We start from the raw sequence: 26,750 nt of genomic DNA, 5'->3' as shown, positions 1-26,750 counted from the left end.
ATATAAAATTGTAAATAGCCGCGTTAAACAGAGAAACTTACAGAAAAATGTAACAATGTAAGATACAAAATACGTCCATCGTTGTTTGACATACATGTAATCTCAAGTCGATATAAATGTTCGTAACTCGTTTCTCTTTTTCCTTTTTTTTTTCTCCTTCAATTTTTCAATGTTCTGCTTCTTACCGTTTTACTTCCGCTACGCCCAGACATTATTATTATTATTATAATTATAATTGTTATTATTATTAGTATTATTATTATAATATAAACATTGTTGTAAGCGTGCAGATATAGGGGCCCTTGCTAAAAATCGGTGGTCCGATGATGTTAACGAATTATCTAGCCTTCGGCCTCGAAAGACCGAATAAAAAAGAACTCGTGAGTAATTCTGCGGATGACCGGAAATTTAATGCTGTACGCAGACTTCGCAGTTTCGTTTACAATCATCTCGAAGGTCTCTTTCTTTCGGAGAACAAAACGTTTTTCACAGTTTACGAAAAACTATCCGACCAGAAGCTCGTGTGTTAGTTTACAACTGTTCGATTCAACTTTCCGCTGACCCAACGTGTTCGGTCACCGTGTGCTCAGGGCTCGATCGAAGGGCAACTCGGCCAGAAAACATTAGTCCCACTAAGCGTGAAAACTGTAAGATTTCTTACGACCTGCCCGACCCACGCCAGAAGCACTCATAGCCATTAACATCGATTAGAAATCATTTTTAACCAGCCATACATTCTCACAAAATAGCCAATCACAAACAACATTTACAAAAAGCGCAAACACGTCCACGCCGGGAGATTTCACGAGAACCTTTAACCCCTTAAGGATCAGCCGCGATCGTTTCACGGGATACGCAATTCTCGGTTCAGACACGGTACGGGGCAATTTTTCTATCAGGAAAACATACGCTAACAGAACGAAACAGGAACCGAGCCTTAAGAGATTAATCGTGAAAGACGTCACGGAAAAATACTGGAACCGAGACCACGCACAACACGACCAACATTTTATAACGCAAACCGTTAAATTGTTATTAATGCTTTTGTTAAAACGCGTTCACTGAAATCACGTTTTGGATTTTCAGCTAGGCTTATCATTAAACTCGGTATAGCCAAACGTTTCAAGGTATACTGGCGATCGTAGCGAGCAATAAGATTTACGATCCCGCGTAATTCATTCGAAAATTGCGATGTACGAGGGCTACAATGCTACATCTAGCATTGAATTATATACATATGTATGTATTTTACAAAGCACCATGGATCTATTACTATACAATACATATAGGGTGTCTCACTTACACGATAGGAAATTATAAAGAGGCGGTCGGACGTACAACTCTCGCACTTTACGCGTTTCTTCGGTTGCATTTTTTTTATTCACGTGTACGTACCTATATATGTGCAGCCAGATGTGTATACATATATATACGTACATACATAAAATTTTACTGTTCGTTGTACAGATAATTACTTGTAAACTTCGATACATAACAATCAGCCCAAAGAGAGAGTCAAGCGTTATAAATATAACGCGACACGCAACACCCTATATATTTTGCTTAGTCGTCACTTACACAATAATAAGCGAACGGATATTCAAATAGATAAAGTTTGATTGAAAACAACCTAAGACGTTTCGACAGGATCAACAGCGAGTCATTGTTGAACGTAATTTACACAATAATGTACGTATATCTGCGTTACAAATTTTCGTTCGCGATTACATTGATCCCAGAAACTAATTTTCTCAATTTCTTCTACTTACGTACAAACTTAGCATAGTCACAGCAACGTGTTTAATTTAGGAACGCAAGAGGATCGTTAGAAAGAAATATTTCTTCGTCATGATTGTGTTAACAAAATTTAATTGAAAAAATTCCTACAGATACAAAACGGTAAAGAAAATTAACTTAAAGAATAAATAAAATGTAGGCGATTTAAAAAAAAAAAGAACACAATTGCCTTGTGAACTCACAACCATAAGATCAAATTTTCTTTGTAGAAAATATTTCTCTGAATCTGCTGCATAGTATTATGCACAGATAGATTGGTGAAAATAAATAAAAATCATTCTATTTTTTTTTTTAGAAGAAAAGAAAGGAAATCTGATTTGCTTGTCGTGAACAACAGGCAAAGAAATAGAAAATGTTGCCATATAAATTTCGTTTTATTTACAGTTTTTTTTTTAATAGATTAAAAACGTTTTTTTTTACTTCTCATCGATCAACCAAATAATAACATTACATAGTCCAACATATATAAATAACAAAAAATCTAATTACATGAACTTAATATAAATTATAAATTATTTGCCTGCAAAACATGAAGAAAATTCCGTAATAATAACATATATATATATAATATTAGGCGATAAAAAAGGAATCAATTGCTTTCGCAAAAATATGATTTTTTTTGTATACTTCGGTCATTACGTATTTGTAAAACAACAGCGGGTTGTAAAACTTTGCATTTATTGATTGATTGGCGATAAAACTACAAGGGCAGAAACTAGGGAACTTAATAAAAAATAAACTATATTTCGCTATTAAATAGCGGCGATACGATAAAAAAGAATTACGTAGACCAATATTTTATTTTACACACTCACAGATTTGAGCACCTGTATGTTAAATTAAAAATATTTTTTTGTCTTCTCTCCACGTTATAATTACACATTTTTGCAATTGTTGTCCTGTTTTCTCATTTTCCCTAACCTGTTTTAATATTTCTCTTGGTTAAGAACATAAAATTGTCACGAATACTAAATTATTCACAATTGTAACAGCGATGTAGTCCATCAGTCTTTCTCTCATTTCAATATCTGTCATGGTTCATTTTCCTACATTCGTTATGTATCTGCATACTTGTGTCTGTGGTGGTTCAAGCACTCATGAGCACTAAAAAGCCCGATATTCGTTTATTCTATATCATGTATCACTTTTACATCATACACGAATTAAATTACAATTAAGTAGTAAGAGGAAGAGAGAATGTTGGTCCTCTTTTGATATTTGCTGTTATATATACACACTTTTTTTTTTAAATACTCCAAATGGTTTTACTTTTTAAAGTCTCATGAATGTAAAATACGCTTGTGAATGAGATAATATGAAGATAATTAGAAATATTGGAATCCTTGCAATTCATGAATTTAACTTCACATCTTATCGTCAACATTAATGTATTCCTTATGTCATTCTACATTTACCGAGGTGAAGAATATCTACTGAATGAAGTGTTGCTTTGTTTCCTTAATTTACATTATTGTTTAATAAATGGACGATTTTAATTATTAACGTTTGGTTTAGAATCATGTATCTCGTAAATGACTCGCTTTTACTGTAACATCAAACGTAATAATTTTAATTTTAATAAAGGCACCACCCACAGACACTGATGATAAAACACTTCTTCCTCTAACTTTAAGTGAGTGCATTCACTCATTCAAAAATTTCTTCTAATTTTGTGTTAATCAATGACTCATGAAAAAGTGAACGTGATCATTACTTGATGACACTATATGAGAGTAAATTCTCCTAATAATCTGCCGTATATAATCAAGCAATATCAGTGTACAGCGTTCTACTTTTTGCCCCTTTTATACTCCATAACAGTTATTTTAGTTTCATACAAATTATAATTATTTCTTTGCTACTTGTACACATGCAATTGATCGCGTCAAATGCTTGTATCTTTTTTAAATAAAATTCTTCAGACAAATAGAAGGAGAGAGAAATTAAATTTACGAAAGATAAAATACACTCTTACTTTTTCACCCCTAAAAAATCTTTTTCTCCTAAGCAAAACATTTTTGCACAGCAAAATATGCTTTTTTTTATCATAGTTCTGTCAACAGTATCAAATAGTCTTCATCACTCATCTGATTTAGTACAGTAATGGTGAATATGATCGAATTCGAGGTATACTTAGAGATATCGATATAGCGAGGTGGTAAACTTAGCAGGACTATAAAGAGACTTTCCACCCAATAGTTAACAAGAAGTATCTAACGATAGTAGGAAAGTGACACTCTAATGCTGAGCAAAAGAGTCCTCTTTCACATTGGTTTTCATTTTTGAAGATCAGTCCAGAAAGTTTTTTAAATATTTCAAACAATTTTTGATCCAACAATTATAACTGGAACGGATCCGCGAGGACACAGTTCTTTGTTTAAAGTTCTGCTGAGTTCACTACCTCAGCACATCGTTACCTTCTAGTATAGATATAAAGTCGTCTGCGCATATACCTACTATTATTGCTCCAAAACTACAGCACTGATAAACGGATCCAAAATGTTGATCATTGTGTACAACTTTTCTTCATCACAGGGCATAGTAAATTTTACGCATACCACCCTAAAATGAATCTCATGTACTCGCTATACCTCGAAGTTGAAATCGATCTCATTGAAATCGAATATTGAAATTGAACTGTTTGAAGATATCCATGATATGTTCATACTTTTATATTTCTTGCAAAATTATCTTACGCTCCGTTTATTCCGTAAATAGATTAGCACGATAATAATTTACTTACGATGCTACTTAACGTCTAATCATCTCGGTGAGCGTCTGTTTAAGATGGCGCATGAGGTGACTGCCAACGTCGTGTACCTCAGGCCATTGTTTGAGCACGAATACTATGCCCAACACAACTAATGTTGTCGTTAATATGCGCACCCTGCACATGAAACAATGAGGCTTAGTACAGCTGCAACAGAGATGTGAAAACAAAATACAACAATGAATGCGCAAACAAAAATTGATGGCATTGTAACGTGATGAAGGATTATGAATGCATGTATATGAGAAACTAAAATGCCAGCAACAATGGATGTAGCATGAATGCACAAAAAATATGAATTATTAGTAAAAATTCTTTAATTTTTCCACACCGTTTAATTGATAACTTTTTATTTATAATTATAAGAGAAGAAAACATTGATAATAAGAAATAACTATACCTGGTCCTTAGAAAAGGCATCATTATACCAGCACATGTTGCAACAAGAAGTAGAATAACTTGCAACACTGTTAATACTACATTTACGAGTTTTACATCTAATGCCCTCGTATTGCTACTATCTACACCTTCAAGACTGACATACTGGTGTTGTTGTTGTTGGTGTTCCATTTTACAAATTTTTGTTTGACAACTCTCCAACATTTCATGTATGTCTCTTAAACGATCTTCACTTTGGTATTGCACTTTTTCTTCTGTATCTGTTATTGTTTGCTTCAAGTTTTCTACTTCATTTTGATGCAATTCGGTTAGATCATTAATTTGTTCTTCCAGACGCTCACTTCTAAACCGTTCCTCTTGCAATGCATGGGAAAGAAATGCCACCTCTTGTTGTAAATTCTAAAATTAGTTGATTAGGAAATCAACCGTGACTAATACGCGCGCAATGAACCCTTTTCTGATTGTATACGAAGAAAAAAGACAAACCTTCAATTCTTCCAATTTTTCCCTCATCCTATCAAAACTTTCCCTGTATTCTTGTAGTTCTAAGAATATAGATTTAAGATTAAGTCCAGCGTTATTACTGTCGCACGTGTGTGCTTGTCCTCTACTCCCAGGTCCACTTTCACTTGTAACACTAGAGCACTCTGAACCTTCTTCCGATGGAAATTTCATTGCCGCTGCGCTATGAGTTGATCCCAAACTACAGCCACCAGGAAGTGTAGCTGATCCATGATGCGTCTTATCATCTTCAACACTAGCGTTATCTCCATTACCTGCACGCGGTGTATCGTTTACATAAAAAGTCGAGCCATCTGCAGAGACACAGACGTCGCATGTTAGAATGTTATCCAATACTAAATTATTCGCCTTTGTTAACAACTATCGTGTTTAGTTTGATCTTTCATAGTAAAATGTTCTTGTCATCCTATGTAATTGATTAATTTTTTAAAGTTATCAGTACTGTGACTATTTAAAATTTAGAAATAATTTTACTAGTGTGTATGTGATATGTTCCCAAATCCATTGCTATAGAAATTACTTTCATCGTGTACTTTCTTTCTTTTGAAATTACATTCTGAGTATGTATTCTGTAGATGTATTGGATAACCAACATTAAAAAGAAGCAAATTTTTAATTTATGGAAGCCACTAAAATACAAGGCAAAATTAGTAAATAACACAAAATAGTAATAAAAATATTGTGTTCATGAAATATGTGAATACAATACTCTGATGTTAAAATTGTTGTGTAGATTATGTGGGTATAAATAGAATTATGTTTTGAATTGTTTAAAATGGAAAATTGGAGACAATATTGAAAATTAAGTAGCAAAGTTTGTAGACAAATCAAAACACATGTTGTACGTATAATATGAAATAGAATATTTACAATTTATGTAGAGGGAGGAACATAATAGAATACGAAGATTTATAGGAGAGATAGAATAATTGAGCCAAAATGTTACTTACTACTTTCAACTGCCGTGGCAGCGCAAGAAAATTAAAGGATATTTATCCATCAATTATCGGTAATAAATTAATTAAGACTGACGTACGTCACATTTATAGTGTATATACAGATTGTACATACCATATATTTATGATAAGTATATGATATATTCGCGTATCATTTCTCTCATAAATATATATTAGTAAATAAATAAAAGTGTGCATACTAATGCTTGTAAAATTGAAACTTGTTAGCATGAAGCATTTGTGCTAGTGACAGTGCAATGTAGAACACAAAACATAAATCAATACATTTTAAGAAATTGGATTTGCAAGTTAAACAACAAAATAAGAATTTCAAAGTGTACAAGTATGCAATCTCATGTTAGTTAACAGAAATATTTATAATAACAATTACTCACGTGATAATGTATTTATGTTATCAGCACTTCCAAATTTATTTTTTATTAAGTGTGCAAATTCGCGTGGCTTCGACATAACAGTCCTAAAACAATCGCATGATATTTGTGATAATAAAGAATATGATAAAATAAAAGATTAACATTTTCTTAGATAATATGTATTATGCATGTTACATTTTAACACCAATTTACTTATAATACTACATACATCATACCAGTGTGAAGCAATATAAGAATATGAATACAACGTGACTATTATAAATACTCTACCTATCTTCTTTGTGAAATGCTAATGTCTATAAACAGATTTACAATAGCGCACGCGATATGAAAGGAGAATAGTTAAATAATATTGTTTTAAAATCTATTTTTACATTAACACTCACCCTGAAAACCCAGTGATTCCATCCCTAATATTGCCACCCACGTTTCTGGAAGTGATTCTTAAATTAGATAGAGAAATGATTCTCTATATTTATCAGGACAAAGATCGAGTGAAAACAAAAAAATAAAGAATTGAAGAAAGAGTTCTGTTTGAAAAATGAGACTAATTTTTTGTTATTAAATGTTATATATATATATTACTTTATAGATAAGATAAACTATGCGATCGCATAAACAGCCTACTTTCTAGTTTACACTATGCCACTTTCACTATTCAAAGAAGTTAACATTACCAACTATATTTCAATTTACTAGGTCAAATATATGTGCTATTAAATATATATATCAACTATCACAAGTATATACTTTACACTATTATACCACTACAATTAAAATTTTACAAGTTAATGAAAACAAAGAGAATAGACTTACTTAAGCCCCTGTCCCATGTCACGTAGTACTTCCCTAGGTTGTCTATGACTTGTAGGTGCTCCATTTAGTTCATAATTTTTTAACTTTTTTGTATAACTGTCCAACTTTTTCTGTAATTGAGAAATACTGTGCGCTGATTTTTGATTCTTTTTTTCAAATACTGCCTTAATTCGAGTAAGCTGCTGCTTATCAGCATTAGCAGCTAATTTTAAATATTCATTTACATTTTCTGAAAGAATTTTACTATTATTAGATTTTCTACTTCTATATCAGACGAATGTCCTACTTCGTGATGAATATCAGCTCTGTACTAATTAACTGTTAATTACTGAAAATTACCATCACGCGTGGTTTGTTCTATTCTTATTAGCTCCCGTGTTTTAGCAATCTTGTTTTGGATGTGTTCAATAGCTTGACAAACTCTAGCAGAACTTGCATCAACATCATCAGTTATTAATTCAGAGGATTCATTTGATAGGAACGTTTGAGTCGCATGATACTGATCCTATAAATAAAATTAATTTTGTTCAAATATTTATTATTAATGTGTGTATAATACTTATAACATTAAAGAGTACAAAGCGAATTAGAATTAACAAAATACATTCTTCACATATAATAATAAGTAAAGCCTAATTCAAGATTATAGTTTGAAATCTTGAAGATTGAATTCATAAACATCAAGGCCACTTAGAACATTATGCAAATAGCAATTTCATTTCTTAACCTATAACCTTAATTATACAGTTGTGGTTGATGACCTTGCATTACATTGTAATTGTCACTGCATGCACAACATCATCGCATTACATAAGCAGTGTTATAGAAAGATACAAGATTCTACTTGCTATTGCTGCTTGTATTTAGAAGATTAATATTACACTAATTTTGTAGTTTTAAATATATAATGTTGAGGTATTAAAATTAAAAAAAACCTTTTTTATTATTAATATTATACTAAATTCATCATAGAACATCTAAAGTCAACAAGCTTATTACTTAAGATTAAACTTAATTATTTAATATGCTTGAAAAAGAAACTTATTTTACAATAAATAAATTACATACTCCTTCATCATCAGTTGGTAGGTGAATATTTGGCACAAACTCATCTGGTTCGGCAGTGATTAAATTGGTATTTGCTTCATCCATAGCATCTCCTATTCGAATCACCGTTCCTGGTGATTTTTGCCTACTACCTTTCATGGTGACACTACCTCCACCTCCACTACTTCCACTGCCTGTACTACCCTCCCCTGTTTGGGAACTGTAAATTACATTTAGTTTTATAATATTGTCCCTTTGTTATATTTCTATCATTTTACTTTACTTTTAAATATTCGCAAAACTGAAATTAAATAGCTAAATCATCATACTGTATTGCCAGAAACATCATTTCTAAATATTACTTTCCACTTTTATGTGAAATATTATTAAGAAAAAAAAGAAAAAGAAAAGAAATACTTTTATCTTAATGTAAGCTCCAAATATGAATATTTATATGGCATATCTAAAAATAATGAAATCTTACAGTGAAGCATTACGTGCTTTTGAAGGATGATCCAAAGTGGCTGATAATTGTTGAGGCGAGGTCAATGTATTTCCTCTGTTGGGTGATGTACTGCGTGAACTATTCTTACTTGTTGCTGTTACCATCAAACTAGCCATTCCTTTATTCTGAAAAAGTTTCATTTGTCTACCATGATAATAAAAATTAAACTACCTCTAAATGTGACCTGCTCTATTCTATATTCTATAATATCCGGAGTCCTTAACTTATTTTGATATATGATATAAAATAAAATAAATATATCATATTTCAAAGTAGCAATATTTGAAGTAGTGTATCATATCATAAATTTAGTTGCCATGGTTTATCACCTGGATAAATGCAATGTGCATTCTTTATCATGTTTTATCGTACACTCAAAGAGACGGCTTTATCAATTGTTATCAAAATTGGTCTAAACATTCATCTTTCATGTAATTGTATAAAAATTTTCACTGATATTCAATTATCAAATTAACTCCTGAATTTTTTATTATTATTATTACTTTAATAATGTAAAATTATACAGCACCCACTTGTTAATTACATTCATTACAATTTTAAATCTATACTCAAATTTTAAATCCATTCAAATAAGAAGTACTTCTGTGGGTATAGAACAAATAGTGTCATTCCGCTTGCCTTCTATATATCTATTTTAAGCTACAATTTTCTCTAAGGGTGATATTATCTAATCTGAACCTTGTATATATGCATGGATTATAGTTCTTGTCCAAAAATAATGTATAGAATATTCTAACTGAAAACTACAATGAATATATTTTTGCTACTAAAAATACTGTTAAACATTGATAAGAGTATTTATTGACACATTTTTTTAAATTAAAAAATTGACATAGCAGTGACATTTATTTAATAGAATACAGTTAAGCAATAAAGCGCATCTCCATTAAATTTCACAAAATTAATAGTAAGGAGACTCCTTTTCCTTAAATAAATTATCAAATAAATGATTCAATTAAGGAATATATTATCCTATTAGCAGAAGGTCTGAGAAAGGATGCAAGATGTTTCATTCACATTCTATCACCTTTAACTCAATCCTTTAACTGATGAATCATTCTGATTATTATAGTTAGATTATCAGCCTTACTTCTTAACTGTGACTAATATAATAAATAAGAAAGTCACGCGTGACAGCAAGTAGAAAAACATCAATTTCAATTCTTAAATATTCGAAATTCATTAAAAAAAAAAGTCCACAATAAATATACAAAAATTAATAACAACTGAGATCGTTATAATTGTATACCATTCAATTCAGTACTGAATTATCATTTTCCAAAACTGCTCTTCTCGACCTAACAACAAGTTCATTTAGTAGCGCGTTCTTCGGGTCATACATTTTTTCTAAATTAGCGATACCGACAAAGAGAAGTAATGAATGCAAACGCATGCACGCAGGAAAATACCTAAGACCTTTGGAACTGAATGACACAAATTCCGGTTTGCTACTCTTCTTATGTAAACTTTGTATTTGCAATGAAAATAACAACGGCGCTCCGTTCAATTAAAAGTATACAGAAAGCAAAGGAATCCCCGTAAAACGCCGCGTCTTCGAGCCAATAAAATCGATCTAAACGAAAACACGTTTTCGCGCTAAAACAAAATGAAAAAAACGGGGAAGCGTCAACAGGAGAATTTTAAATACGCGTGTACACATATCGCGCGATGAACGACGAAAGATATTCAGCAACTCGCGATATTACGTTACTATCGCGACTTGTCTCGATACGTACGATATCGCTGGCAATTATATCGGTTCAAAGGAAGTGCAGGAACCGATTGTCCCACCCCTCGCGTGTTAATATCGCGAAGCGGGGTGTGGGCGATGAATAAAAACAAACGATCTGTCAAGACATCTCCACCGTGTTCTGGTGATCAATTTATAGAAACATTCGGTGACACTTTACCTTCGTTACCGCCGGAGGCACGGGGCTCGTGGTTGAAGCATGTTTCATTTGGTGTTAATGTCACAAAAATTCACAAATCAGGTGTCCTTTCGCGTTACGCCGTTCCGTCGGACGTTTCTAGTCAATCAAAGGATCACCGTCGTTATCGTTTTTTACGGGCGTGTCATCGCTCACCATTCGACATCGTCGCACTAAGCACTGCAACGTTAACCTCCGCGGTGTAATGTGTCGTTCTCACGCACTTGATCGATGATAAACTCATTCAGAAACACAATGAAACGCGCACACGATGCGACACATTCGCCGAAACCGCTTCGTTACTTCACAACTGGACAGTGGAATACGCCAAACGGGGCATGGAGCAACGAACGCAGAAGAGGGGGTAAACACAATCGATATTACCACTTGCACCGACTGATCTTTCGATTCCTAGGGATATTTTCTAGTAGCCTGCGATTCGTCGGTATTCCACTGTCGTATCTATCGGACACGGAACCGGGTAAATTCGAAATGTCTTTTGCGACGCGATATTTTGAACAAAGGATCGTCGAGTATGAGAAAAATATTATTTCCAATGCGATAGTATGACTCGAGGGGTAAACGAGTTTCTATAACTATCGCAACGGCGAACAATTTCTTGATACGCAATTAACGAAATACAATTTGAGATCACTAAATTCATCGCTCAGAAAAGCATTTATAAGGCCCTTCTATCACAAAGGCTTCCTAAAATCTGTCGAACCATGTTTCCGTTAACGTCTTATAATTACCTATCACTACATAAAACTACGCATTTCATTTGTCACAAGATTTATTTGCCAACGACCACATCCGTCAACTCAGAGGAAACTGCGTGCATATAAACTTCGATCGGATCAAGACAATTTCCCTACCATGATCAGTTTACGTCACAGCACATGGAAACTTAAAAAAAAAGATCTTCAACTCCCATCGATCCGAACAGCTAATTATATAGACAACGAATTCGAGATCACGGTTATTTCTCGTTTTGCACGTTCAGAGTTTCAAATGACATCCGTAGACTTTGTTGACGTCGAGAAGAAAGTCAGAACAACCAGTTAACGAGTACCGTTGAAAGCTTGCTCACTGTTCGTCGCTCAGTTTCTGCAGTTTGTCGAGAAGACAATTGCCAAAGGAGTTTCGGTACTGGGGGCTGACGGAGTCTAATAAACTATAGGGCGTTTCAAAACGTTGGTTTCCAACGTTCGATTTGTCGTCGTGCTGGTTACCGACGATGGTGAATCCAGCGCCCGACAGCTCTACGCAGAACTTCAGACCCTCCAATGTCGTCAGATTCAAATAGATGAACTGATTCGTGCTTCGCAATACCTCCGACAGCTTGATATCCGTTACATGTTGTTTCACGTCATTGATGACAGCCTGAGCTTCGAGCTTCCACTGTTCCTCGTCCAACACCTTATTCTCCTCTTCCTTCATTCTTTCGTTTTGGCAGCACCAACCAGCGGCGACTTTTCATCGATGCTTGTAATATTCCCGAGAGAATAATTGGCAACGAGCATCAACGTTTGTTCACGTTACATCGTGATCTCGTGCGTTCCCTGCGCGCTGATGCGGCACGTGGACAGTCTAGATTCAGGGTCAAAGACCTAGATCAGGCGGTTATGTAATTATTCGACGCCGTATTTGTTTCCTAAGAGGAGCACGATATCGTCGTGCGACGGCTACTGTGATCCGTGGTCAGTTTAGTCCTTGACATTGCGCGTGTATAAATTCCTCCGATTTCCACACACTCGCTTAGTGCAGATGCACCGAACGCACTCCGCGTACTGACTCTAAACCCTATATACGCAATTTCTAGGCTTCCGCGGCGACCTCTTTCCCGGACCGTGGGAACCGTTACAATTAACGAGTTCTCGAAATGTCGGTATCGTAGATTTTCCGTAATTAACCCTTAACAGTCCAGATGGTTTTGTAATCTATCAGCAACTGCGACTAATTTTTATGGTGTCTCTAGCGAAAATGAAAAATGCTATAACATTCCTTCGATGTTTTAATGAAAATCTAATAATTAATAATAGGAAATCTAATAATTTTAGGGTAGTTTCTTTGATTCATTAGAATATTTAATATTATAACTGGTGCAATATTGGAGCCTACAGAGTTCAAAGGTTTAATCCTTTACGCTCGGAAGTTTTTCACTAGAAATATTTTAATTATTGAATTTTTGTGAATGATTATTAGTGAATGAAATTAATAAATATCGAAGTATGAACACGAATTAATGTATTCAGTAGTTTCAATAATTTCATTGAACGAATATGTTTTGCAACTTTCGAGTTACGATGACGTTGAACTATCACGTCTGAGCGTGTAGTTTGAGTTAGCTGATTACTTAATTTTATTTACCACTTTGCAAAATAAATCAACAAGATGCCAATATATTGATGTGTGACTTGAAAGTTATATGGGCCTACAGAGGGTTAACATTTTCTATTTTATTTCAATATTTTTTAAATTGACGAGTTATGCAAGGTATAATATTAAATATCAAATTTTATGGTTTTACTGTATGAATGTTTCGTTACAAATACTTAACATTTTCTAATTAGACGAAGATGATATTTTTTGAAATTCACTTAAAGAGAAATCATAAGTAAATTGAGAAACAAAGCTTTTTCATCCCTGACTGAGAGCAAAGGGTTAATACGATTGATATGTAATCCTTATAAAAATTGTGACAAAAGATTATTCTCAGTTTCTTCAGACATTCGTTATAGTATTAAAGTGAAACTATTTATTTTAAAACTCATTTCGAGTATTCAATGCTTCGAAGATATCAATAATTGCGAAACAAGAAAACCAAGAAATTTAAATATGTTTCATCTCCTTTGTAATTTTGAATTCGAATCCTATCCTCAACTCAATTTTTCCTGAGTCTTTTCTGTGAGCTTGAGAGACATATTTTTATCTAGCCTTTTACTTAGAACTACGTAAACATCTTGTGTTTCTTTATACATACGTATACTCTCGTAAAATATAGTATATATACATAAGGGGTCATATAATTGTCTTTGACAGTTGTGTTAATAATATCTAATATATATTTAACTTTTGTAAGCACTGCTCTGTCAGAAATTTAAATGATTGCCAGAACAATTTCTGGCGGACGTGGATTTTCGTCTGTTCGCCCGCCAACTTGTTCGCGCAGTTGATTTTGACTAAGATGATATATCCCATCGGATAAAATATTGATTCGGGAAAAGATTATATGGTTAAACGATTACACGATTGGAATGGTTAGAACTCTAAATCATTTTACCAACAGAAATAGTTCAGATTAGATAAGATTTGGGCTCTCAAACTGTTAGAACGAAGTGAATATCAATTTAGATCGTCATTACATCTACACGTGATTTTTCTTAAAAACGTGATACAATCTAGGAAAGGATGAACGATGCATAACGAAAATAATACGAAAAAATACAATAAAATCTTACTTTACGAGACTTCGTATTCTCAAAGTAACTTTTGAAAGTTCACACTCGCGAAGCAATTGAAATTCGATAATAATAAAAAGTTCAACCGAGATTACTTCATGGTTATTGTTCCGCGTGAATTCGTGCAGTTCAGCTTTGAATGACGATCGGCTCGATATCGATGAACCTGTCAAGGAAAGCTGAACGAGGTTGCGACAGCTACCTTAGCCACGTAGAGATGAAGACGGGCCAAGCTGAAACTGGGAGATGTGGGATCAGCTGCCGGAGCTGATACTGACACAGATATTTGGTCACCTCGGTCGTGAGGATCGTGCCAACGTTGCACAAATTTGTCGATCATGGGACCGTGCTCTTTCGTCGCCAGTTCTTTGGCGTTCCGTGACGATCCTCATCGATCGTGATCTGCGGGGTGACTTTCCATTGGCGGGAGAACTAGCCGTGCGTAACACGTATAAACCAAAAGATACATCTAAACATTTTTCTTTCATACCTACGTTGAACTTTTCTCAAACATTCAGCAAGGAGAACCTTCGTTTCCGTGTTCGACACCTTTTCTACGCGATTAAACGAAGTTTCATGATTCTTTTAGGCGAAGTATGGTCAGCATATGCGCGTTCTAGAGCTCGCTTGGTCACGACCGTACATTCTACCGAGAGAAGCGCGCATCACTCGTAACATTCAAGCTGAAGCCGGCGCCGATTTCCTGACGGTCATCAGAGCCAAGAACGTCCAACTGAAAAAACTGATACTCACCGACTGGATCTTCAGTTGCAAATGGGGGAACAGAGGGAAGCTGCTCTACGCGCTTGCGAACTTTTTAGGGTAAATCGTCTGCATCTTCTGTATCCTTCGATTTTAACCCTAATCGTACCACGTGTTTCTATAACGAATCATACCGCGATTCTCAGTCACTTATGAGAATAAAAAGAATGATTAAACTGTTATTGTTTTTGTTTATAGGACCCAAACTTTAAAAGCCTAAAAGAACTGTTGGAAATGCAATATGAGATAATCAAAAAATTTAAGTAAAAAGTTTAAATGTGATTCAAAGTCACATCGTGGTCCGATCAGGGTTAAGGGAGAAAAGATCGATGAAGACATTGTAGATCGTTTTCTATCATTCTCTTATGAAAAGATGTAAACTACCGTCCGGAAATGTATATTACGCGTTGGAGATCCCCTTTAACTTGATTAGTTAGCTTTAATTGCTAATGTCCCGCGTAATCGATACGATTACACAGCTGTCAGCACAACTTGGAAACGTTGAGTTTGCTGAACGCGAATCTCGGCGTGAGCGACGTGCTGCGGCTTCTAGCGAGCGCTACCAGGGGTTCTAGCGAACATCTGGCATACTTAGACCTTCGTGGCGCATTTCGAGAATGGCAAGCACCTCACAGCAATTCCAGGTGCGGTAGTGAATTTAGGTTAAATAACTTAGTAATTGAATGTCCCCGTTCACTGTACGCTTACAATATTCGTGATAATATTAAGAAACTATGCTATTAGATGAAGCAAAATGGCGTTGAAATGCTGGAAGAGATCCTTGGTAGAATATTTTTAGAATTTAATGGCTAATGAATGCACTCCTCTTTCCGTAAAATAAACTTTCAGATATTTGCGGCTGCTCAGCCGGTTTCGCGCGTTAAATACTCTCCGGCTCGATTATCCGGCACTATCGGATCAAACTCTGAACGCTTTAGCGAACGCTGCGCCAAAGCTGCTGAAAACTCTACACATATCTGTGCGGGACTCTGATTCCAGGCAGCACACGATCGCGGACACAGCTTGGCACAATTTGGCCGTTGTTTGCCCTGACCTGACGGTCTCTTATACTATAGGTACAGAGTAATACAGGGTGGCGTAAAAGTAATCCTCTGAATTCTCCTCAATCTATCCTTCTATAGGACGAAATGATTATTGTACGCTTCGTAGAGATTGCTTTTGCGTTACTTTTGCTAATCTTTATGACCACGCGAAACTGTAATCGCAGTTTCGCGGTCACAGTATATCTGAGATCCTATTTGCACGTAGCAATGAAATCAAAGAATATTTTTCGATACGTCATTTAGCTTCTCAAGTTTGATTTCTAGTTAACATATCCCATTACGAGGATATGTGCTATTTGCTGCTGCCCAGTGTGCCTTTGGCCAGGTTTCAAATGTTCAGCGGACACGTGTGGGATCAAAGCAGATCTCGTAACTTCAGAAGCACCGTTGGATTGCTTATTTCTCATTACACCAACACGCTAGGTACCTATATAGCGAATAGCTGCATCGTTCGTTACCTTGGAGTGTTTCTCGACATGATTTCCACAATGCGCCGCACAATAGAGCAACTAATGAGATAAAAAGAAGAGACTGAATTGTGCAAAGAAACGGAAATAAAAGTAAGAGTAGAGTCACACGACCTCGGCCAATGTCGTTGTTGAGAAACACTCTTACCCTCGTCAGGGCTTGGTCGATACTTTAGAAAAATCTAATTTTAAAACACGAATATCACAAGGTGTATCGATAAATAATTTAGCATTTCTTTCTAATAGAGTGCGTTGAATATTTATACGGTTTTTATTATAAGAGTGAAACATGTTTTTATACGCAACTATAGCAGAAGTAATGCTGCAATTGAGAAACAATCGAGAAATGCTGGACGACCTGCTGATCTGCATGTTGGTGCACTGCAAGCATTTAACAAGACTACAATACGACGGTATAATAAGAAGTCTCGATACTTTGCGGGACATCTGTCAGCTTCAAGCTGAGAGCAAGACTCGTAAGTGGGAGATATTAGACGGTATCGTAATTAAAAAATGATCTGCTGTTTCGTTCTTTTGATAATCTGTGCACAGGTTTTCGAACAATTCACGTGAAGCCTCGCAACGTTAATACCCGGAATCGTGCCATTTTGAACGACATCAATTACCATTACGACCATAAAATGGCCGAGCAAGGAATAGATTTCCGTATCGAAGATACCGCCTCGGTTTTGGTGTTTTACTGACGTGTCTTGTGGACCTTCTTGGCCGTCTACCACCGGTACCCGTCCCACTCGAAATTACGGCCAAAAAATAAAAATGATATTCGCACTGTACCATTGGTGGTATCATTGATTCTTAATTGTACACGTTTACTTTTATAATTTGAACCCTTTATATTCTTTGTGAAGTATTTTATACGAAATAAAGTATTTTTTCAAAAGAAGGGGTACACTTGCTCCTGTTAGCAACGTTGATTTCTTGAAAAAATATAATGAATCCATAGGATCGAGGAATTACTTCTTTTATTTGATATAAAATCGTTGACATTATTTTTGCGATAATAAATACAGCGTTATAAAATAGCTCCACAACAACAGTTTGTATAAATATCCAGAAGAGCCTTAAAATAATCATCTAAAAGCTGTTCTGTTTAATACTATCCCTGGGTTTTGTAAAAATTGTTGTTCGCTTCGTCAATTGCAAGACACAGTCTTCGATGAGTATTCAGTTTCGAAAATATTAATTCTAACGTTATGTATATGTATACGTATAAAAAGGGTATAAAAAACGGCGTATAAAAAAGTAAGAAATCTGATCCGTCAGATTTATCACATTAATCTATTAATATTATCCGTAAAATATGTACCCGATTAAAGAACAATCAGTACCTGACTTTATATGCATTGAATATTTAATTTCCCAAACGGTCCGTCGGGGAATTTGATATTCTTGCGATTCCTTAAAGTCCAGTCGACTTAAAACTGAAGAAACCTGCTTTTAAGCGAAGAGCTTTATAAGCTGAAATATCGGAGCTAACGAAATACACTGAAAATTATTCTCTACGTTTACAAAAGAGTACAATGGTATCCTTAGACCTAAGGAGGCGTTGTAGAAACCAGTACCCGAACATTAAAATTAAGGACGGCGTTGCAAAAGCTGCTACTTAAATCAACGAGCTCATTAAAAAACTACAAATTCCTTTACGTTCCGCAAAATTTCGCCAAGAAATCCTAACAATGTAAAAGTATTCGTAATCTTTGCTTCGTGAGACAGCTAAATTTCCTATACACAGAAATTAACAACGAAAGCTGCCTTCCCTAAAGCGATCGGCTTCATCGCTTGAGCGATCAATCCATCTCGGATGGATAACAAGTTCATCTGCAATCTTTTTAAAGTGGATCACAATTTGTATTTCCCTATATAGAAATTGCAACATCCACGAGATCTACAGTAATACACGTAAAATCGATGCATGTTACATCTAAACATGACGTTTCCAAAAATAAACCAGTACGTACACTAAACAATTTTATTCAATTGACTTCGAGTTCCCCCAATATTGCAATTTTTATACACAAAAATGTACAAAATGTGAGGAAATACCACAAATATGGTTCTCCCAAGACGATATGACCCACGGTTAAACGCTAACGACTGTTGCATCGTTCTCAGCGACACGATTTCATGTGAGTGTTCAGAACAGTCCTCGTCACAAAGCCCTTACCACACCGCGGACAAACGTACGGCCGTTCACCGGTGTGATAGCGTTTGTGCACCACCAAAGTGGATCTCTGAGTGAACGCCTTGCCGCATTGATCACACGAATATTTCCGTTCCCCTGTGTGCGTTACGTTATGCGTCCTGAGCAGTGTCTCGCAGGCGAAACACTTGCCGCACACTTCGCAAGTGTACGGTTTCTCGCCCGTGTGCGACCGATTGTGGATCTCCAAGCCTTTCGCTGTCTTCAGCTCCTTGCCACAAAGGGCGCACAGGTAACGGCGCCTTTCGTAATTCGGCGTATCGCCGTGAGCTTTTACCTTGTGCTGCTTCAGCACGGATTTATATTTGTAAACCTTACCGCAAACGTCGCACTTGTGCATGGAGGACTGCTGGCCACCTTCGTCCAGCTTCTCTTGGATCATGGCTGCCGGGTCGTAGTGGTAGAGTCGGTTGTGCTCCTTCAAACTGTGTCAATGTCATCTTTCATTTTAGATAGAGTATCGAGAATAGAGAATTAGATAGAGAAAACTAGAATCGTGTAACTCTTAAATAAATATTTTCACGTTCGAGTAACGTAATATAATATTTATTCGAGAACCATATGATAGTTGAAGCTTTTCACGCGTGTACCTTAGAATCTCATTTATTTAAATATTTCACATCTTCGAAAGATGGTGTTTAAGTTTCCTTGATAACGCTTTGTCGGAAATGAAGACTACATTCACTTTCGACAGAGTATTATCGTAATCGAGTTTCACTGAATCCAAAGAGCAATACCTGTACACGTCATTGAACGTGCTACCGCAAGCGTTGCACTGTTGATACTGCATAAAGTTGTGCATGGCCGTGTGCGTCATCAGCGAGTCTTTGTCGATGAAATTCTCGCTGCAGATTTCGCAGGTGAACTTCACCTCGCGGTGATGCCGCTTCGCGTGCCTGTCCACGTCCGTCGCGTTCACCCCCATGAAACTGCACTGGCCGCAAGGGGTTGTCTTCGGCGTGTGGGACTTTTTCACGTGCGCGTTCAGCATGAACTGCTGCGGGTACGTTTTCCCGCAGGTGATACACTTGAAAGGCCTGTGGATGCCGTGAACGATCCTCAAATGGGCTACCAGTCTGGTCACGAAGTGAAACTTCTCTTGGCAAAGATCGCACACTTTCTCGTTACCCTCGAACCTGGAAAGTTTCGAATAATCGTGGACCTTGGCCGATCGTCTTAATATTCGCTGGGATTAGATTGTTATTCGAATAGTTGTTTCAACAATTATTATCGCGATGAAAGGAGAATTTAATAGTTTCGTTACGATTGACGCACTGAATATTTGTACACGCGGTGCTTGCGAAGTTATTAAATATTCTAACATTTAATTGCGAGTTACGAGAAACGAACAGGAAATTGGAAGACTAGAATATACGTAAGCTTCTGAGAAATATTTGATAAAATTCTGTGGAAAACTCACTTCTGCTCTGGATCCAGAAGAACATCTACGCTCTTGATTCTGAATTCGTCGCAATCCGCGAGCTCGTCGTGATCAGTGATCCAGTGGCTGGAATGAGGGATCCTTCATTGATAACGATACACATTTACAAAAAGCATCATGAATGCTTTGGGGGAATCGTAAAGAAATATTCTATCGTCGTTCAAAGCTTCCTGCTGAAAGCACGAGGAAGAAACTATCGATGCTTTTGTAAATGCGAATACATACAGTGTCTCATAAACTTCGTTTAAGGAAATCACAGTCATCCCATAATCGCTAAAAATATGTCAATCCATTCGATATAAATAGGATCTAATAAGATTCAGGAACATAAACAAAATACCACACAATGTCTTTATTAACAACACCAACACGCAAAGAAAATATCCTAAGATCTAAAAAAAACGGTCTCCAACTTTACTTTCAATTCCAGCACTTCCCAATCATCCTCCCATTCATTTCACCTATCACTCTCCAAAGAATACTCGTCCTCGAATAGAAAACAACAATTTTTTCCAAAAGAATTTTTATTCAGACATCTCTACAGACGCCAGACCTTACAGCCGCAAAGTTCACTTCAATGGTAATGTTGCCATTAATCAGTGTAATTTCACTAAGTCTCGGGCTGCGATTTCTCGTGGACCTTTCGATGCTTCTTCAGGAAGCTGCGAGAAACGAAGCCCTTCCCGCAATCGGTGCACTGGTACGTCCGTTCTCCGGAATGGTACCTGAGATGCAGCATCAAGGACGTCCTCTGCGTGAACCCCCTTCCGCATTGCGTGCACACGTATGGCTTGACGCCAGTGTGTATACGCTGATGAATACTAAGATTCTCTTTGCTAGCGAATTCCTTGCCGCACAAGTTGCACATGGCGACCTTCTCGTTCGCGTGGCTGCGCCTGTGCGTCATTAGCCTGCGATTCGAAGACAGCACCGTGCCGCAAAGGTCGCACAGGAAATTCCTCCTCTCGCACAGCCCGTGCTGTATCTTCAAGTGCCGGACGAGCAGCAGCTTTTGAGCGAAGCCTTCCAAGCAAACCTTGCAAATGTGCCTCCAGTTGGCATTGTTCGCCGATTCGCCGGTCGAAACGTTCGTGTGGTGGCTCCTCACGTGAGCCAGCAGGTTCTTCTTGTAGGGGTAAGACTTGCCACAGTGTTCACACGGGTACAATTGTTTTCTGGTGTGAACGTTCATGTGCTCCAAGTATTCCGTCTTCACGAAGAAGCCTTTTTGACATTCCTCGCACTCGAAAGCGTACTCCTTCGTGTGTCGCTTGCGATGGCTCTCGAGATTCGATTTCTGGTTGGATCTGTAGTCGCATAAGTCACAAGCGAACCGTTTCGAGCCCGTGTGGATCAGCTTGTGACGCGCTATGTTCATCGGACTCCTGAACGTTTTACCGCATTCGTCGCAGCTGAACGCTTTGTCGATGCCGTGCAAGTTCTTTAGGTGCTCGACGAGCTTTCTCGTGTGGCAGAAACAGGCTCCGCACTTGACGCACTCGTGGATCGCTCGGGAGGTGGGTCTTCTGATCCTGAAACACCGGAGGCAATGAGGTTTCAGTAATTATGGGAGAAATGGATACGCGTGTTTATGTGATTTTTATAATTCACTGATAGACTGCAAATGCTTCGGTTAATTGAAAGTTTTCGAATGAGAATTTATGTCTTCTCTTCTGGAGTTATTATAGAGTATGGTAATCAATGATAGTTTGAATAATGTAAATGATGATAACGTTTTATGCGTATAACATCCGCAGTCTAGATGTTATGTTAGGTTAGACTTGTGGGGGAGTTCTGTCTTTGAAATATAATTTTGGTTACTGATTGTTAGAATAGTTTGTATTTTTACGAATTGGCTTGTACAGTGAAAAGTTGAAATTTTGTTTGTCACTTTATTGTTTAGAGAATTTCGACAGACCTTTCCCGCGTGATTAATACTGAATACGTACCAATATTTGATGATGCGTAGATAAATATTTGAAATGGGATTACAGGGATTATTTGATACAAGGTTTTAATCATATCAGTTGAATCATCCGTTTAATAAGAATTACTTTCTCAATATCAATATTATTCATTTTCGCGAAATCAAATTCTTAAATAACAAAACAAAATGTAGTTCTTCTTTTGCTCACTCTTTATCGCATACAGAGATGTGATTTCAAGATTTGATATCGTTGGTTCAAAAGTATAATTTCTTTATTATATTCAAGTTAGTTACAATTTCTCATAGCGTTCGTTCTTTCTTAATTACTTTTGAAATACACACGCGATATATCTGTACAAACGAGTACAAAATATCAACACCATACTTAATCATTTTATTAGATCTCATCAATTACTCCAATCTAGACAAGTTTTCAAAATTCCGTATAAAACTTAGAAAGCATTTTGAGCCTTCGTAAACGTCAACAATCCAGCTGATTAACGATAAGAAAATCGCTTTTCGATATTCTCCATTCATTCGAAACAACATGCTCCGAATACTTTTAGTCTTCGCTAATGGAATTAACCTACACTGCCGTACAAAAAGTACATGCACGTTGTAACGGTTTTCGTCACTTTTTAATTGAACGTTCTATTTTAGAATAGTAAGACTCAATGGAGTAGCTAAGCGCAGTCAAGCTTCTCAGGTAAAAGTCTGAAACACATTAACTCGACCACGAAATCATTGCACACTTTTCGAGGAAATATTTATTCACAATTACGCGAATCACGCTACAAATGCAACGTCGGAAGAAACAAAATAAGAAAACCGAGCCATCGCAGTATCGTTTCTTCAAGACTCTAAATTGCTCACTCATTATTGTCTATCATCACTGACAAGAATACGCGTACCAAAGTAAATTCTAATCTTAACACTTGAAAGACCATTCAAAAGTTTCCTTCTTTATCGTTACCATTCCATAGATACTTCCTAAATATTCAAAAATATTCATTGTTCATCTCTAAACGGGAAAGTCCATAGTCTCATAGAAAAATCACCTTAAGCGACACACGATCGTTCAAGTATTAAGAATATAGCTTTCAAATCCAGTCTCTCTGCTATTATCCAAGTTTTCACCTACACGAAATTACCTATTCCTCTATTTACCACCTATATAAAATTTTGCAATGTAAATAATATTGCACTCGCTTCACGGTCGTCTCCCTGCAAAACAATAGAAAAAACAATCCCCAAGATAGCTAGCTTCAAATCACTCTGTCCTCCTTCTCGCGAACTCGATCTCTATCCTCTTCCTTGTCCTCCTTCGTTTCGCCATGGTCAACCTTGGACACTTCGTTCAACCCCTGAGTATAGTCCATGATGAGCTTCTTAACGGAGATCACAGGCAACGGCGGCAGTGGTCCAGGATGTCTCTTCCTGTGACAAATCAAGCCCGGCTTCTGAGCGAAGGCTTGTCCGCATATGTCGCAGGTGTACGGTCTCATCCCGGTGTGTATCAGCATGTGTTGCTCCTGAGCGTTCCTCCTAGGGAAAGTCTTGCTGCAGAATGGACAAGAATACGGTCTGATGCCCTCGTGAATCCTCAAATGAATCTCGAGGTCTCTTTTCTGCCCGAAAGTCTTCCCGCAGGTGGGGCACACCACTTTCTCTTTCTTCTCGTGCCAAAGCAGGTGCTGGTCCAAACTGTTCTGCGTGGACAAACAACGTTTGCATATGCTGCACTCGAATGCGGGCTTGCAGTGTCTGTACCTCATGTGCGCTTTCAGAGCTGGGACACTTTTCGAGGCGTGGCCGCAAACGGTGCAAATGATGGGCGGCGCGTCGTTGTGCATCTGATTGGTGTGTTGCTTCAAGTCGTTCTTCAGCTTGAACTTCTTTTGACAGATTGTACAGGTGTACTGGTAGCTGGTCGTGTGTTTGCGGATCACGTGGTCTTTCAACGTCCATTTATTTGTGCTTTTATATTCGCAGATAGCACACGGATACATCACTGGCCCGTGCTTCTCTTTCACGTGCGACTTCAATTCTTTCCTTAGACGGAACATCTGATCGCAGGACTTGCATTGATGTTTGTACGTTCTCATGTGGATCACCAGGTGCGTCTTCCGGTAAAATTGCTTGCCACAGTGATCGCATTCCAATGGTTCGCTGGGTTTCGCCTTTGGTGATTTCAGAGCGACTTTGTTGGGCGGCGCCGCCGCCGCCGCCATTTTGTCTTTTGCGTCTTTCGCTGCCGACTTTCGTGGAGGACGGGTTCTTCTGTTGGTTATTCCTTTTTTGGGATTTCTGGTTGACTTGATACGGTTCGTTAAGGTTTTCGCGTGTTTCGTTTTGCTTTTGCGAAGGCCGCCTGCGACGCTCTGGTCTTTTAGAGGATCGTTCAACGGATCCACCGATGCGGAGCTAAAACAGACCAAATTCGGTCTCGTTAAAATGCGATGTTTCTGTCATGAGGCGTGGTTGTAGAGGTAAAGCTTACTTACTTGGAATAATATAGCAGATTGTTTCAGGAACGTTTAGGTTTTTTTGTGTTTACTGAACGACGAGGTTCTAGCTATCGCGATTGGAACGTTGCGTAATCGTAGTTGGGAATAACAAGGAACAAGTTTCATGATTACATGTAATTATAGAGAGAACTGAGGTATTACTTACAGATTATTCAGTCTGTATTGAATGTAAAATATTTCTAATGATTCACGATGAACAGAAAACCTTATTCTATATTATTTATTAGACGAATATACGAATTGTGATTACAGAATAATTCTTAACACGTTAACTGCCGAATCTATTTCAGTTCACTTTCCGTTCGCACCACATTACTCCTCAATAAATAAACCTGAGTATAAATAAATCATTACAAAGAACAAAGGCTGGAATGGTGTTTCGTAATATATTTGATAACGTAGCATAAACGGAAAGTCTAACATTTAACGTGTTAACGTATAAATACTTTTACTCTTATGATCCGTTTAATGGAATGTGTCTGTATATGTATAAGTTTCACAGTTTTTACTTGGTTTTAAATACTGTACAAAAAACTTAAATTAAATTATATTCTACGTAATACAAAACCAAATATTATTGGATGTTTTGAGCATTCAGATAGTCAGAGAAGGAGTAAATTATTTACTAACAACTAATACTGTCCGTGCTGCTCTGCAGTAGATACTTATATTTTATTTCTTACATGATACATTTGCGAGCACATAAAAAGACAAATCGAAAATCCATCGATTCTACAATCTGACCGTAGAATCGTATTTTTGAAATAAAATTTCAAACGTTGTCTTAATCCTATACAACTAACAAACAAATTTACAACTGAAATTACAATCAACAGCCTGATCCGCTGACGTGATTAGTTAACAAAGTATTAAAAAAACGGTATTCCTCAAATCTGAAGTCTTATAAAGAGTCAACTTTAAAAAAACTGAAACTGTCACAAAATATAATATACGTATATATTATGCACATACCTCATGTGTGATCAATTACAAAAAGAACCCAATAAATTATTATCTAAACGTTAAATTCAAATTCAAACTGAAACTCCCAACAATGTAACAAACGCGAGTATGCTACCAGATGTCCATACTCATTCTTCAGTCGCATAAATCATTACTTCCGTTCCTTTCTTCCAATCAATGGCGCCGTCCCCTTAACACGTGCGCTACAAGTGTCTCATACTTGTGACACTTCATGTAAAGAAAATTAAATTAATGCTATAGATATAGTTAGTCAAAGTTATAAGCTACGAAATCACATTCAGGGATTCACCGATTCGTTTCAGTTTCATTTGTTTCAACGGTTTGTTCACAAGATTCATTGAATTGAATAAAACATTAGAATTAAGAGGATCGCCACTGCAACAAACGCCGGTGGCGAACGCGTTAAGCAGATAAACGTTCCAGCCGAAAGCTGTGAAAATGAAAAGTCTTGGAGGTACGAGTGCGCGTCAGCGAAGGGATCAATCGATTTCAATGGTTTCGTTCTTCCCAATATCCTGGGTGAACTCCTTGACTATGCTCTTAATCGACACTACCGGCAGTGGGGGCAGTGGCCCAGGATGTCGCCTCCTGTGTGCCAGCAGCCCCGGCCTTTGCGCAAACCTCTGCCCGCAAACGTCGCAAGCGTACGGCTTTTTCCCGGTGTGAATGACGACGTGCCGCTCCATGGGACTCATCCTCCGAAAGCACTTGCCGCAAACTGGGCACATGTAGGGCTTCT

General features: G+C 36.9%; 5 protein-coding genes across 15 annotated transcripts; 1 reads left to right on the top strand and 4 right to left on the bottom strand.

Annotated features, from left to right (window-relative positions):
• Positions 1-1,852: 1,852 nt before the first annotated feature.
• Dmtn (transmembrane and coiled-coil domain 2 protein Dmtn) lies at positions 1,853-14,935 on the bottom strand. 11 transcript variants are annotated; one of them, XM_076370407.1, is made up of 11 exons: positions 14,820-14,935; positions 9,187-9,332; positions 8,724-8,922; positions 7,995-8,160; positions 7,656-7,884; positions 7,226-7,282; positions 6,840-6,922; positions 5,453-5,781; positions 4,968-5,365; positions 4,541-4,714; positions 1,853-4,359 (listed from the first exon to the last, which is right to left on the bottom strand). In XM_076370407.1, the coding sequence occupies exons 2-10, from the start codon at positions 9,321-9,323 to the stop codon at positions 4,549-4,551; spliced, it is 1,764 nt and encodes a 587-aa protein (XP_076226522.1). In that variant the 5' UTR covers positions 9,324-9,332; positions 14,820-14,935; the 3' UTR covers positions 1,853-4,359; positions 4,541-4,548. The 11 variants fall into 11 exon arrangements, with proteins under 11 accessions (XP_076226522.1, XP_031846002.1, XP_076226520.1 ...); XM_031990142.2 differs by lacking the exon at positions 14,820-14,935 and adding an exon at positions 11,139-11,289; XM_076370405.1 differs by lacking the exon at positions 14,820-14,935 and adding an exon at positions 11,139-11,289 and having other exon boundaries at positions 4,541-4,684.
• LOC116432786 (GSK3-beta interaction protein) lies at positions 11,139-12,980 on the bottom strand. The gene has a single exon (XM_076370410.1). The coding sequence runs from the start codon at positions 12,594-12,596 to the stop codon at positions 12,243-12,245; it is 354 nt and encodes a 117-aa protein (XP_076226525.1). The 5' UTR covers positions 12,597-12,980; the 3' UTR covers positions 11,139-12,242.
• On the top strand, positions 14,864-17,730 carry LOC116432830 (F-box only protein 39). Its single transcript, XM_031990246.2, has 7 exons — positions 14,864-15,055; positions 15,207-15,439; positions 15,859-16,023; positions 16,229-16,455; positions 16,708-16,866; positions 17,222-17,386; positions 17,463-17,730. Exons 1-7 carry the CDS (start codon positions 14,864-14,866, stop codon positions 17,612-17,614), a joined length of 1,293 nt encoding a protein of 430 aa, XP_031846106.1. The 3' UTR covers positions 17,615-17,730.
• Positions 17,731-17,931: 201 nt separating this feature from the next.
• Positions 17,932-23,389, bottom strand: LOC116432791 (uncharacterized). The gene is made up of 5 exons (XM_031990162.2): positions 23,373-23,389; positions 21,298-22,104; positions 20,552-20,638; positions 19,869-20,306; positions 17,932-19,556 (listed from the first exon to the last, which is right to left on the bottom strand). The coding sequence occupies exons 1-5, from the start codon at positions 23,387-23,389 to the stop codon at positions 19,040-19,042; spliced, it is 1,866 nt and encodes a 621-aa protein (XP_031846022.2). The 3' UTR covers positions 17,932-19,039.
• On the bottom strand, positions 22,596-25,014 carry LOC116432790 (uncharacterized). Its single transcript, XM_031990161.2, has 2 exons — positions 25,004-25,014; positions 22,596-24,944 (listed from the first exon to the last, which is right to left on the bottom strand). The coding sequence occupies exon 2, from the start codon at positions 24,728-24,730 to the stop codon at positions 23,765-23,767; it is 966 nt and encodes a 321-aa protein (XP_031846021.2). The 5' UTR covers positions 24,731-24,944; positions 25,004-25,014; the 3' UTR covers positions 22,596-23,764.
• Between the last annotated feature and the right edge of the window lie 1,736 nt (positions 25,015-26,750).

This window comes from Nomia melanderi, chromosome 9, assembly GCF_051020985.1.
Source record: "Nomia melanderi isolate GNS246 chromosome 9, iyNomMela1, whole genome shotgun sequence".
Classification (NCBI taxonomy): Eukaryota; Metazoa; Arthropoda; class Insecta; order Hymenoptera; family Halictidae; genus Nomia; species Nomia melanderi.
Note: the sequence above shows the minus strand (reverse complement) of the source record. Positions and strands in the feature narration are given on the sequence as shown.

What these genes read in the sequence shown, in the direction of transcription:
- Dmtn (XM_031990142.2), bottom strand. Translation starts at nt 11,186, where the DNA reads ATGAAACATGCTTCAACCACGAGCCCCGTGCCTCCGGCGGTAACGAAG. An exon ending in TGCCTCCGGCGGTAACGAAG is followed by an intron (nt 9,333 to 11,138) that starts GTAAAGTGTCAC and finishes AAACTTTTTCAG; the next exon opens with AATAAAGGAATGGCTAGTTT. An exon ending in GGAATCACTGGGTTTTCAGG is followed by an intron (nt 6,923 to 7,225) that starts GTGAGTGTTAAT and finishes CGATTGTTTTAG; the next exon opens with GACTGTTATGTCGAAGCCAC.
- LOC116432786 (XM_076370410.1), bottom strand. Translation starts at nt 12,596, where the DNA reads ATGAAGGAAGAGGAGAATAAGGTGTTGGACGAGGAACAGTGGAAGCTC.
- LOC116432830 (XM_031990246.2), top strand. Translation starts at nt 14,864, where the DNA reads ATGTGGGATCAGCTGCCGGAGCTGATACTGACACAGATATTTGGTCAC. An exon ending in CATTGGCGGGAGAACTAGCC is followed by an intron (nt 15,056 to 15,206) that starts GTGCGTAACACG and finishes TGATTCTTTTAG; the next exon opens with GCGAAGTATGGTCAGCATAT. An exon ending in TCATTACACCAACACGCTAG is followed by an intron (nt 16,867 to 17,221) that starts GTACCTATATAG and finishes ACGCAACTATAG; the next exon opens with CAGAAGTAATGCTGCAATTG.
- LOC116432791 (XM_031990162.2), bottom strand. An exon ending in TCCTTGATGCTGCATCTCAG is followed by an intron (nt 20,639 to 21,297) that starts GTACCATTCCGG and finishes CCCTCATTCCAG; the next exon opens with CCACTGGATCACTGATCACG. An exon ending in ACGTTCAATGACGTGTACAG is followed by an intron (nt 19,557 to 19,868) that starts GTATTGCTCTTT and finishes ACATTGACACAG; the next exon opens with TTTGAAGGAGCACAACCGAC.
- LOC116432790 (XM_031990161.2), bottom strand. Translation starts at nt 24,730, where the DNA reads ATGGCGGCGGCGGCGGCGCCGCCCAACAAAGTCGCTCTGAAATCACCA.